At 43.3% G+C, this 14,410-nt stretch overlaps 1 protein-coding gene across 1 annotated transcript; it reads left to right on the forward strand.

The window, feature by feature from the left end:
* Window positions 1–1,614: 1,614 nt before the first annotated feature.
* Window positions 1,615–14,171, forward strand: ATMIN (ATM interactor; the record flags this gene model as incomplete). Its single annotated transcript, XM_084257513.1, has 4 exons — window positions 1,615–1,947; window positions 10,564–10,689; window positions 11,489–11,688; window positions 12,359–14,171. 4 exons carry the CDS (start codon window positions 1,615–1,617, stop codon window positions 14,169–14,171), a joined length of 2,472 nt encoding a protein of 823 aa, XP_084113639.1.
* Between the last annotated feature and the right edge of the window lie 239 nt (window positions 14,172–14,410).

Raw genomic sequence — 14,410 nt, forward strand, 5'->3', positions numbered from 1 at the left:
TAAAATTAGTATTGAAGGATGTAGAGGTACTCATCCAGCTGCTAGAAGAAGACTGAAAATTGGGAGTGGAGTTACTAGCCAGTGACCGAACAGAAGAAAATACCAATTTGTGAATTAAGATACTTCAAAGTTGCCACATCTGTTACTTTTGATGACAATCACAGGCTCAAAACACAGATGTACAAGTATATCGTAAGGGGGCTAAACAATTAGGTGTGATAGTATTGTCTACAGGTTGTAGAGATGTAAAATAATATGTTTTAGATTTAATTAGCTCATGACATAGATACTTCAGTTATTACAGAGTGAGGCACTGAGTCTGTAGGACTTAGTAATGTTAATTTCCTTGCCAACTATCATAATCGTTCAGAGTACCTGCCCCTGTTTGCACACATTCAGTAGGTTCTTGGTGCCTCAGTGCCTCTGTTAGGTCTGCACAGAGTCCTTGCAAGTCCCCAGGCTGTCAGACCCTCCCTATTAGTGCTTAGCAAGGATGAGCAACTGGAGCCAAAATAAGAAAGACACAAATTGTATTATCTAGCCTATGGTAGCGTCACTGAGGCTGCATCCTTAAGGAGATAAGAAGTCTGTGTGCTTGATGCTCCGGAGACACTGCATTCAAATGCAGTCTTGGGAACAGAGTAGTAAATGCACATGCAGGACCTCTGCAGCCAAAGAAATTTACTGTGCATTAGGTAGGATCTCTAAAAATGAGCACTTAGTATGTGGCCGGTACTGTGCTAAGTGTTTTTATTTTATATGCATATCCAGTTTCAGCTGCTGAAACATAAGCAAGTAAATCTAGCCTTCCTAAATGAATACAGCAATCATTTCATTTGTGTAATATGACCCAGGGTAAGTTACTTCTCTGCAAAATGGGACAAACTTATAGTATGTACCGTTTAAGGTTGTTTTGAGGACAAAATGAGGTGCAAAATGAAAAGTGTATCCCCCCAGTAATAAACGGTAATGTAATAAATGTACAATTATTGCCTCTCCTGCCCTTGAACTCTTCGGTTGTTTCCAAAAATTGGGAAGTACCTGAGCACTATACTTTTTTTTTTTTTAAAGATTTATTTATACAAGAGCTGGGGTACAGGCCAGAGGCATGGGAGGGTGAGAGGATTCACCAGAGACAGAGTGGGGAGCAGAACAGGCAGACAGACCTAAAGCACTGCTGAGGGGAGCAGCAGGCGCGACAGGAGAGGTCTGCCGCGCCATGTGGGTATCTCCCTGGCCGACCAGCAATGGAACCCGCGCCGCAGAGGCTGCGGACAGCTTCACATCGCCGCGCTCAACCCGCAGCGCCGCCGGGGAGATCCAGCACAGGAACTTTTCTTCTCTCACTCTTCAAGTTCCTAGGAAGGCAAAAGACTCAATCAGCAGCACCGGTGCCTGTAACCCGTTCTCAGGAACCCAGGTCAAGTTGTGCCACTGGCCGGCTTCACCTGGCCTCGGTTCTCCACGGCCCTCCACGGCCATTAGGGGGCGCCGCGGGCACCGCCGGCCGGCCGGCCGGCCGGATGCTAATGAGTCGGCTGGCCCCGCCCCTACCGGAAGTGGCTGCGGCGGGAGGCGGGACCTGCGCGCTCGGCCCGGCTGCCGAGCGGAGCCATGGCGGCTTCTGAGGCGGCGGCGGCGAGGCCCGCGGCTCTGGCCTCGGGCGCCTCGGCCGTCCCGGCGGCCGCGAGGGGAGCCGCCGCCGCCTCGGGCCCGTGGGGGCCCCCCGGACGGCTGAGGGGTCGCCGCGCAGGACCCGCGACGACGGCGAGGCAGCCGCCGCCCCCGGGTCCGGCGCCGCCGGCCCGCGAGCTGATCCAGCCGTCGGTGAGCGAGCTGTCGCGGGCGGTGCGCACCAACATCCTGTGCACGGTGCGCGGCTGCGGCAAGATCCTGCCCAACGGCCCCGCGCTCAACATGCACCTGGTCAAGAGCCACCGCCTGCAGGTGAGCCGGGCGGGACGGCGCCCCCGGGCCTGGCGCCGCGGAGCGCCCCGACAAAGCGGGGGGCGCGCAGCCGGGACGGCGCGGCCGGGGTCGTGAGGTGCCGGGGCGGGCGGGCGGGGGAGGGCGCGGGTGTGGACGGCGCCCCCCGCCCCGGCCGGCCTCGCGGGGGCTTGGGCTCCTCGGCCCGACCGAACGGAGCGGGAGGAGTCCGGGCTGGGGAGAGGGGGAGCCGCACGCCGGGGCGCGGAATAATGGGGAGCCCCGTGTCATGCCGCCCCGGGCCAGCTCGGACGAGCCGGGACTCCGGCCCAGGCGTTTATTTCACACGTTGGTCTCCGTAGTTCTCACGGCCGCTTGGTGAGGGACGCGTCCTCCTGCTGTCGGTGAGAAACGTGACGCACCCGAGTGTGCTGGGATTTAAACCCGGGCTCGGGCTGCGGTGCCCGTGCGCCTCCCACCACCCCCGCGGGCACCCGCCGCGGGCCTCTGGGTGCCGCCCGTGGTCAGGGAGCGGCGGGTTTGGCCGAGCCCCGGCAGTTGCAAGTTTCAAGGTGTCGGCCAGGGAGATGCCTCCCGTGCAGCTTCTGTCGGAGGGGACCCCGTGTCGTGAGGTGGCAACCGTCCGAACGGCCCTCGGGCATTCTGTGAAGCGGGGCGGTGATCGCCAGCTTGCCGTCCGCATCTCTGGGAAGCGTATTCGAAGATCCCCGGCCCCACCCAGACCTAGTCCGTGGTCATCTCTTCTCAGTGATGACGATAGGAAGTTTCCCTTCTGCCTCCTCTTAGAGTCCGTGTCAACTGTGACAGAATCGCAGAGCTCATCACTGACCGCGGTTTTGTGGCTATGTAGTAGGTTGTGTGCTCCGAATTGATTCAGAAGTGAATTTTAATTACCTAGAGTATTGCACGTTCTTCTTTCTGTCCTTCAGGTAAATCCTCCTTGCATCATTGCCGATCAGGCTTCTGATCAGAGTAATAGCAGAAAGTTTGAGGTTATGCCCTAGGAGGGCAGAGATACCCAATGAAGGATGATCCCCTTTTAGCACTAACCTAACAAAGATGCAGCAGTTTTCTTAGAGGGTTAGGGAACCCAATCAGGAAATGTACCTGGAAGGAAGGTACATTGGGGGGCTGAAATTTTTCTCGGAATAGTTTGAGTTTCTTCCAGGACACAAGTGCAATAACTTGTGAGAATGCTCTTCAATCTTCTGTTTTCTCTTTCATACGAAATTTTAACTAAGTGTTTCCTTGTCTTAATTATATTTTGACTTGAGTGGATGAACTGTAGGAATATTTGTAGGAATTTACAAGGTAATCCCTTGGTTTCCCCCCAAATTCTTTTTAGCACATATACAACCACCATCACCCATCTTCAGTTTCATGCCCTCACTGACAAAGCAAAGGCAGACTACTTCTTTGAGCACAAATGAAGCTGCCTGCTGGACCCGGACCCTCCTTGTAGTTAGTTTGAGTGTTACTCTAACAAGCACTTCTTAACGGTTTATGTGCTTCTTTTATCTAGAATTGCTGTGTAGTCACCATCCTTTCTGAACTGAGATCATTGAACACAAAAATGGACCCTTCTGTATCTCCATCCTACAGAAATCCCACACAGAACCATCTTTCCCTAATACCTCATTCAAACACACACTTTACTGCCCAGCAGCCGTGGAGCATCAGCTATCTTGGTAGAAGGGGAATTTTTTTTTCTTTAGCCAAGATTGCCTGTGTGACAGAACAGCGGCATCCCTGTGGTGCTACGTCAGGTGGTAAATCGTGAGTAGAGGGATCTTCAATTTAAAAATTTCCTCTAGACACATGATGTACTCATAGTACTGGAAGGAGGAGGCCTGGAGACAAGGACTAGGGGCTCCCTGTAGTTTTGAAAGTGGTGTGTTCGGACCAGAGAGACTCCAGTACCAGCTGAGTGTGAAGCCCCTTTTCACCAAAAGCTAGTCTGAGTGAATCGGCTTGGCAGATTTATTTAATATTCAGTAGAACTTTTCATTTGCTTGTTAATTGCTTGCAATTTTCAGGTTTCTTTCCTTATTTTTATATTTTCTAGGTTATGATAAAGTCTTTTATTCTTTTTCCCATTCGTTGCTGTGTAGTTTTTATTTTATTCTTTCTTCACAACACAGACTACTCCTAACCAAACATTCACTCCTCTCTCTCTTTTTTTTTAAACAATTAAAAAATTCTTAATACAATTCAAATCAGCACATCTTGTTCATTTCAGCACCTTTACTGCCAATCTGGGGGCAGGAACTGCTTCAGTTTCTCTGCTTTCTACCAAGGTATAAAAAATATTTATAGCACTAACTTTTATTTTTTCTTTAAAGATTTATGTATTTATTTAACAAGAACTGGGGTACAGACCAGGTGCGCGGGACGGTGAGAGGATTCACCAGAGACAGAGCAGGGAACACAACAAGCAGACTGACGAAACACACTGCTGAGGGGAGCAGCGGGCAAGACAGGAGAGGTCTGCCGCGCCATGTGGGCCCCTCCCCAGCCGGCCAGTTCGGCCGGATTGAACCTGCACTGCAGAGGCTGTGGACAGCTTCACAGCGCTGTGCTCAACTGCCTGCGCCACCAGGGGAGGCTCGGCACTGAACTTTAAACATCACATTGTCCTTGTTTTTCTTGATCTTGATGGATTTTGCATCCTTTTGCCTGGCTGTGAGCAGGAATTCCTTGATTTCCTGAATTTTGTGAGGCATGGTTACCAGGTGTGCAAGCCAGTGGCAGAAAAACAAGAGGAACAGAAAAAACTATTCCCTTTCTAATGTAAATGATTAGCAGATTCTTCTGAAGAATGGTTAAAAGTGTGGAGATTGAATTATAAGGTGTAGGGTACAGAGTGCCTTTGGGTTTTATATGAGTTCTTAAAATGTAGATCTGTAACATATCCTGTGAGGAAGTCTGGAAGTACCCTAGTCCAGCCTTACCTCCATGAAAAAAGGGAAAGCTGGTGATTCAAGGGAAGGAAAAATAGGAGTAAATGTGCATTTCTTGATAGAAATTTTTGTTCCTTGTGTTTGAAAGTAGTGAATGGGACAGGTGGGACATTAGAGAACCTTTTATCCAGCAATATCTATACTTTTAAAACATGACAATTTTGTGTTATCATCAGCTGAAGGGTTTGCTTTTAATGATTAGCCAAGAAGTTTTTTTTAAAATTTATGTTTGTTTTTAAGGGAAGGGAAGGTGCTAATGTTAAATTTACAAAAAAAACACATGAAATAAAGTTTTTGTGTACATTTTTTTCATATAGATACAAAGATAAAGTAGAAAAAGTTCTGCAAACTTGAGTTTTGGATGTATGTTGAACTTCAGAATATCACTTTCTCATTGCAGTTCACATTTTATTTTGTGTCATCGCCATTTCTTATTCCTCTTATTCTCATCTCAGCTATTTGAGCCATTTGAACTTTTTATCTCAGGATGAGAATGAGGAGACGACCCTGGAGCTAAGACGGAGAGGTGGTGATGGGGAGGGCTAAGGCAGACATCAGAAAACAAGAAAGAGAATAGTTTCATGTTGTCGCCATGTCTAAAAAATGTCAAGAAAGGATTATTATTGTTCAGTTTGACTGTCTTTAGTGTCTTACCGTGGTTCATAATACAATTTTGGCTTAGATGACCACTTGAACATATTCTGTATAATGCCACAAGTTTGGTTTTTTTTGTTTGGTTTTTTTGTTTGGTTTTTTTTTAATTATTTTTTTAAAATAATAAATTTTATTTTTATATTCCCCATACAATTGCAACCCCCCCCCATTCTGACCCCAATCCCTCCCCTCCCGCCCCCACCCCCCAAAAAGTGTCTCTGGTTCATAGTTTTTTGTTGATTTTGATTTTCACTTTCTTATAGTTATTCATTTTCCTGGTCCCTTATTTAAGTTTTCTAGATTCCTGCTATGAGTGAGACCATCCGGTATTTTTCTTTTTCTTTCTGGCTTATTTCGCTGAATGATGCCACAAGTTTTAATTGAACATTTGCTCTGTTCAAAACATTCCCAAATGCAACAGAAGATACAAATATAGTCCTTCCCTTGAAAAGATTTGGAGCATTTCAAAATATTCCATTAGGTATAATACAGAAAGGACAGAAGAGAAACACAGTTTGAAGTTATATACATAATTGGGGGCTTTGAATGTCCCAAGGTAGAGAAATTTGGATTTGGGAAGTAATGGGGTGGTGTTGAAAGTGTTTGCAATACTGACGTGATCACAGATACAGTTTAGAGGGCCTCCCTGGTGGCGCAAGGGGTTAAGAAGCAACCTGTGAAGCTGTTCGCAGCCACTACAGCAGGAGTTTGATCCCCAGCCAGGCAGATACCCACGTGGCGCAGCAGACCTCTCCTGACTCGCTCATTGCTCCCCTCAGCAGTGTATTTCAGTAGATCCGCCTGTTCTGCTCCCCACTGTCTCTGGTGAATCCTCTCACCTCCCACACCTCTGGCCTGTACCCCAGTTCCTGTGTGCATAAATAAATACATCTTTAAAAAAAAAAAAAACAAAGGTACATTTTAGAAATATGAATCTGTCAAAATGTGAATGACTGAGATTGAAGGTGTAGATTAATTAAGAGGTTAAACATAAAAGTCCAAACAGAATCAGAAGGACTTGAACTGCTGATGGTAGCAATGAGAAGAGAAAGTAAGAAGATTATAGGAGACATTTTAAAGAGAGGTGAATCTCTGCCAAAATGTGGAAACAGCCAAGATATCCTTTGGTAGGTGAATGGACAAATAAGCTTTAATATATACATGGAGTAATAGAATATTATTCAATAAGAGAGAAATGAGCTATCAAGCCATGAACATACAAGGAGGAAATTTAGATACATTACCGAATGAAAGAAGCTGATCCAAAATGGCTGTTAACCATGTGATTCCAATTATGATATTCTGGAAAAGGCAAAACTATGGATACTGCCTGATACTGTAATGATGGTGTATATCATTATACATTTCTCCAAGCTCATAGAGTGTACCACAAGAATGAACTCTAATATCCAAGTATGGGCTTGAGGTAATAGTGATGTGTGAAATGTAGGTTCATCATGTGTAACAAATACACCACTCTGGTGCAGGATGTTAATAGTGGAAACTTACTGGAGACGAGGGGGCATATGGGAACTCTAGTTTTCTGATCTATTTGTTATAAACCTACAATTTCTCTTAAAAAATAACGTTATTTAAAAAATGAAATGGGGCCTCCCCTCGTGGTGCAGGCGGTTGAGCACAGTGCTGTGAAGCTGTCCACAGCCTCTGCAGCACAGGTTCCATCCCAGCTACCGGCAAGTGTCCCACATGGTGCAGCAGACCTCTCCTGTCATGCCGCTGCTCCCCTCAGCAGTGTATTTCGTCAGTCTGCCTGTTCTGTTCCCCGCTCTGTCTCTGGTGAATCCTCTCACCCTCCCGTGCATCTGGCCTGTACCCCTGTTCTTGTATGTATAAATAAATAAATCTTAAAAAATAAATAAATAATGAAATGAATAAGTGAATGGGAACATGATAGAAAGCTTAAGGGATAATAAAAGCATTGCTGAGTAAAATTGAGGATATATTAGAAGTGAGCATGAGTTTTATAGTGACCCTGTAGGCAGTTCACAGGACATTGGACAACCTAGAACTGGAAATGGTGCCATCTCCTAAGTACATAACTAAATATTAACCCTGCAATTCATTTTCTCTCACTGATAACACTAGCCGGGGTGGGTGGAAAAAAAGATTTTCATTTAAAAAAAAAAAAAATGCCAGACAAACCGGAGAATGGGATGAACTGGGCGATGAGATGCAATGTTACTTGTTACTAAAGCTAGCAGTTATCAGTGTTTTAACAAAAGCAGCTTTTCAGTCAGACTTTGGAACAGTCTTCAATGTAAAGTATTAGTTTAGATTAGTTTAGGTCAGTTTTGTATGGGTGCAGGGCAAAAATACCCCCACACCGGATGAGCAGACAAATTAAGGTGAGACTACTAACCAGGGGAAAAGGAAGAAATTTAATTGTATACATATGGGTAATTTATGTAACTGTAAATTCTAGAATAAATAATACAGATTAAAGGTTTATGTTCTTTTTTTTTTTAAGATTTATTTATTTATACAAGCACTGGGTATAGTCAGAAGCGCGGGAGGGTGAGAGAATTCACCAGAGACAGAGCGGGGAACAGAACAGGCAGACCAACGAAATACACTGCTGAGGGGAGCAGTGGGCGCAGCAGGAGAGGTCTGCTGCGTCATATGGGTTTCTCACCAGCCAGCTGGGATCAAACCAGCACTGCAGAGGCCGCAGGCAGCTTCACAGCCCAGCACTCAACCACTGCGCCACCAGGGAGGCCCAAAGGTTTATATTCTTAAGCTAATGGATGGGATAGGACTCTGAGCAACAGAGAGGAGAAAGGAGGGGCTCTTACATGATTAGGATATCACCTCACCTTTGTGAGAATGGCCTCCATCAAAAAGACTGGAAACACTAATCTACTGTTGGTGGGGATGTATTTTGGTGTAGCCACTGTGGAAAATGTATGATTCCTCCAGAAAATAAAAATGGATATGCCATGTGATCGAGCAGTACTGCTTCTAAGTATTTACCAAATTGAAAGCACTAATATGAAAAAATTTATGCACCCGTATATTCATTGCACCTTAGCATATTATTCACAAAGAACAAGACATGGAACCAACAGGTGACTGAATAAAGAAATTATGGAGTACATACTCATTGGAATAATACTCAGCTACTTAAAAAGATGAATAGTGCTTTTTGGGACGATATGGATGGATCTTGAGGCGATGATGCTAAGTGAAGTAAGTCAGAAAGTGAAAGACAGTTACCAGATGATCTCATTCATTTGTGGAATATAACTAACCACAGAAAACAAACTGGCAAAACAGAAGAAAAATTATTCTTACACTCTAAAAAGATACTGGTTATTAGAGAGGGTGGGGAACGGAAAATGATCAGATATTGGCATTGGAGCTTTGGAGGTAAAACATGAGCACACCTGAAGGTGTCAAGTTGTGTACCTCAAATTATGTGGTTTTGTAATGGGAAAATCAATACCATTTGAGAGAGATAAAAAGGACAGATATTCAGAAATGGGTATGGAAAGTGGAATTAAAAGTGGGAAGAATCTTGGACTGAGAGGGTACAAGGGAACAATAAATGCTAAGGCTATAATGGTAAATGGGGGGAGTTGATTTTACATATATTTTTTGACAGCATTAGGTGATACATGCAAATAATTTTTTACGTCAGACTTCGTATTAGAAAAGGAAGCAATCATTTCAGAGACCATTTAAATAAACTAAATGACTATCTAGACAGTATAGTGCAATAGAATTGATAAATGATGGACCAGTGTTGAAGACATGGAGGAATAATTAAGTTTGATAGCAATGAAAGACAAATTGTTTTGCTTAAAAATCAAACAAGAATAGCTTCTTTCCCCTTCTAAATTATTGGAACACTGACCCAGCAAGATCTACATGTTCTTCTTGATGCCAGTTTGAGAGCAAAGAAGAGTTCTTGCCACTTAGTTATTAACCTCTCACTTTTCTAGATACACACTGATGGGAGAGAAGAGGGGGCAGAGAAGAGGGGGCATGTTCCAAAAGTAATGAATCCTTTCCCATCAGAATACTAGAGGACCTGCAGCAGCAGAGGCCTGAGCACCATTCCTATTGTTCCAGCGACTGAATGGAGGTCCATCTCCCCTCACCCTCCTTTGGGGCATCTAGGAGGGGCCAGAGAATTATACTGGAGGTCATCAGGGCTCCTCAGAGCAATAAGAGCGCTCTTCAGGTTTAATTAACTCAATTGCTTTTAAATTCCTAGCCAAAAAGTCTATCACAAATTTAATATCAAGGGATTGCTTGGATTATGAGTTTATATAGAAACTCATAAATTCATATATAACTCATTCATATAGAAACTCATATATGAACTCATTCATATAGAAACTCATATCAAAGGATTACCAGGGTTATATGAGTTTATATATGTTATATGTGTGTGTGTGTGTGTGTATAAAGTACTTAGAACAGTGCCTGACACTGTAATAAAAGCTATCTTGTATTTGCCATTATAATGATAATAAATTTCAAACATACCATGTCTGCATTCAAATTGCTTTTTAATCATTGTGTAATACAGCTTTAGCTAGTTTAGGGACAATGTGATATACCAGATCAGAGAAAGCCACAATAATATTGGAAAGCCTAAATCATAGTCAGAGGAAGATTTTTGAGCTTGAGAAACTGTAAACATGATGCACTTACAAATACAGAAGGTGGCTTTTAGGACAGAGATTTTACATTTAGAAGGAGTAGTTTTAAAGGAAAGGGCAGAATTTTTAAAACAGCACAGTTTTTAAAATTTAGCAGATATATTGAAATGTAGTTCACACTCTAATATTTACCCATTTTAAGTGAATAATTCAATTTATCTAATAAATGTACAACCATCTCCGCAGTACAATTTCAGAACATTTCAATCACCCAAACAGAGACCCCTTGTGCTCACCTTTTGTCATTCCTTGTCTCTCTCCCTAGCCTGTTTTACTGGTTTTTAAAAATATTTAAAGTATTTTTTCTTTTGCAGGATGGCATAGTAAATCCAACAATAAGAAAAGATTTGAAAACGGTACCAAAATTCTACTGTTGTCCAATTGAAGGATGTCCTAGAGGTCCTGACAGACCATTTTCTCAATTTTCTCTCGTAAAACAGGTATTTTATTTCCCTTACATATAGTTCTCTGAGGACAAAATAAAGAAAGTATAAGCCCAGTATGTGTTCTAACTACTTAATGATCCTAGCTGGAGAAAGTAAACAGAAAGCTATGTGTGAGCACAGCCATCCAAGAACTCCCAATGGGAAAGTGAATGGTGTGTAAGGCAGGTGACAGAAATGAGGCTTGTTCTGGAGGGAAGATGTCCAGCAGTGGGTTTGGAGAGAGGACAATAAAGCAAAGAATGAGAAAATGTGTGCTTCCACATCTCATGTCTGAATCTCTATGCCTCCAAGGGCAGGCAGGGAAAGGCACAAAGGAAAAGTTCTCTCAGGGGAATAAGAAACTGCAGAGACAAGAGGAAATTCTGAAGCAGCTCTCTTAAGAGTAGGGAAGGGCCCTAACCACTGTTATGGAGGTAACTCAGGACATGAAGAGATTGATGGTTGAGATGTTTCCGGAAGGTTTGCTGATGAAGGTCGAGGTTCCCTGGAAAAAGCATTACATAGACTTTTCTCTATATAAGACTACTCTGTAGATCACAGCTTAAATGTTGGATAGATACCTTGGATTGTTTCCAAAACCAACTCAGTTTTCACAAACGTAAAAGGGAGAATAGGCGTATAATAAACTGTGGTTTTTCTGCTTTTGCCGTCTTTTGGTCTGGAACAGCTCTGTTACATATGAATGTCATTGCTAATTTGGGTATATTGACAGTTTTTGAATGTTGAGAGCAGTTTTTGTTTTTAAACAAAAACTTAAAGTTTTTCATTTTAATCCCTTTTGTGTTCTTTCTAGCACTTTATGAAAATGCATGCTGAGAAGAAGCATAAGTGTAGTAAGTGCAGCAATTCCTATGGCACTGAGTGGGATTTGAAAAGACATGCAGAGGACTGTGGCAAGACCTTCCAGTGCACATGTGGCTGTCCCTATGCCAGTAGAACTGCATTGCAGTCCCACATCTACCGAACCGGCCATGAAATCCCTGCAGAACACAGGTAAAGGGAAAAAATAAGGGTCCACAAGTCAACAGCTGTGGGAGGAGTTTCCAGTGAAACTTCTGGAGGGAGTTTATATAGTAACTTCATTACTATAGGGAGAAAAGAAGAAGAATGGAGAAATAGGTTATAAGGAAGAAGGAGCTTTTCAAAATAGCAGCACTTGCAAAGGATCCACATCATCTTGACCCAATTGTTCTTCCTTATTCTACCATTCCCTTGTGAGGGTCCCTTATGCTCCCATTTGAAAATTTCAACTTCCTGCATTTTCTTTTAGAGAGAGATTTGATTGTTAAAGAGTAAGTTTAATCATGAAACTGTACTTCATTTTAAAGGTCAAATTTATATTTGGCATAATAGCTTCCTGCTTTAGAAATGATGACAGTTGTATTATGTAATATGTTACCTTCCATATACTTACAGATCTTAGTTGAGTTTTAGCACTTAAAGCTTTCTTTAAATGCTATGCTTCCTTCTCTGTTTATGTATTTCTGACCATATAATAGGCCCAGTTCTCAAAGATTTCCAAGAAGGGATTTCTCTTCACTCATTTGAATCTGACTTCTATAGATGTTGAAAATAGCATTGTAAGTAAAGAAGATAGGTCCAGGGTTAAGAGAAGCTGCAATTTGTCATTGTTTTTCTCCTTTTACTTTCGCATTGTTTTTAGGGATCCACCTAGTAAGAAAAGGAAAATGGAAAACTACCTGCACAACCAGAAGTTGTCCAGTAAGACTCTTGAGACATTGAGCAACCAACCAACCCCAAGAGCAGACACTCAAGAACTGGAAACTTCAGAAATCAAGCTAGTTGCTTCTTTTGAAGACTCTTGCAGCTCTAATGCCAGAAAGCAGACTCTTACAACAACGCCAAGATATCCTCAGAAATTGCTTCTACCAAAGCCCAAGGTGGCCTTGGTTAAACTGCCAGTCATGCAGTTTTCTCCTATGCCTGTCTTTGTGCCTACAGCCGACCCCTCAGCCCAGCCTGTGGTGTTAGGTGTTGATCATCAGGGCTCGGCCCCAGGTGCTGTGCACTTACTGCCCTTGTCAATAGGAACCCTGTTCCTTGGCCTGGATTCAGAGACTTGCTCTCTGAAGGAGAGCCTCCCGCTTTCAAAAATTGTAACCCCTGTTGCTGTTGAGCCAATTAGTACAGGTGTTCAAGTAAACTTGGGTAAAGGTCTGTCTGATCCTTTACAAGAACTAGGGAATACATGTCAAAAGAATAGCATTTCTTCAATCAATGTCCAGACAGATCTGTCTTATGCCTCACAACACTTTATACCTTCTTCACAGTGGGCTAGTCCTGATTCCTCTGTATCGTCTTGTTCTCAAACTGACTTGACTTTTGGTTCTCAAGTGTCCCTTCCCATTAGTGTCCAAACACAAACATTTTTGCCCAGTTCTAAGGTGACTTCAACTATAGCTGCACAGACTGATGTGTTTATAGATGCATGTCTCCAGTCAGGTGGGATCTCCAGAGAAACTCAAACTAGTGGACTGCAGAATCCAGCTGATGACCGGGTACAGATGGACCAAGCTGTAATGTGTGGAGACATTTTTGAGACTGTCCATTCATCATATGGTGTCTCTGCAGACAATATCATAAGCAACAGTTTAGTAACAGAGACTGACACTCACAGTTTGATACCTCAGAACCACCCTAAGACTTTAAATCAAGATATTGAGAAATCTGCATCAATTATAAACTTCACCACGCAGAATAGTATGCTTCCTTCTCAGAACATGACAGATAATCAGACCCAAACCATAGACTTATTCAGTGATTTAGAAAACATCTTATCAAGTAATCTGCCTGCACAGACACTGGACAATCGCAGTCTTTTGTCTGACACTAATACTGGGCCAGACACCCAGCTCCCGTCTGGCCCCACCCAGAATCCAGCGATCGATTTCGATATTGAAGAGTTCTTTTCGGCCTCCAATATCCAGACTCAAACTGAAGCGAGTGAGCTTGGCACCATCACCACAGAGCCAGCCCTGGAATCACTGGACATAGAGACCCAAACTGACTTCTTTCTTGCAGACCCTTCTGCCCCATCCTATAGCTGTAGGGGAAATTCTAACTTCTTAGGCCTTGAGATGTTTGACACACAGACACAGACAGACTTAAACTTCTTTTTAGATAGTAGTCCTCACCTGCCTCTGGGGAGTATTCTGAAACACTCCAGCTTCTCCATGAGTACTGATTCTTCTGACACAGAGACCCAAACTGAAGGAGTCTCTGCTGCTAAAAACCTTCCTTCTCTCGAAAGCAAAGTTCAGTTGAACAGTACCGAAACACAGACCATGAATTCTGGCTTTGAAACCCTGGGGAACTTGTTCTTCACCAGCAATGAAACTCAAACAGCAATGGACGACTTTCTTCTGGCTGATTTGGCCTGGAACACTATGGAATCTCAGTTTAGCTCGGTAGAAACCCAGACATGTGCGGAACTGCACACGGTCTCCAACTTCTGACAGTGGAGATTACAGTTTGCTTCTAGAGCAGTGTTCACTCTATTGAATGTAGTTGATGATGCAGTTGATTCAATTCATTGCGGTTCATTGCCTTTTGTACTTGTAAACATGAAATCTGTGTATAAATGTGAGTGTATTATAAAGTGTAAGATATTGATCTAAAAATAATTGTTTTTGAGTTGCCTACATTTGCCCTTTCACAGCCAGTTGTCCCATATTTGAAAAATTTCAACTCTTTA

Source organism: Talpa europaea (genome assembly GCF_964194135.1).
Source record: "Talpa europaea genome assembly, chromosome: 16".
NCBI lineage: Eukaryota > Metazoa > Chordata > Mammalia > Eulipotyphla > Talpidae > Talpa > Talpa europaea.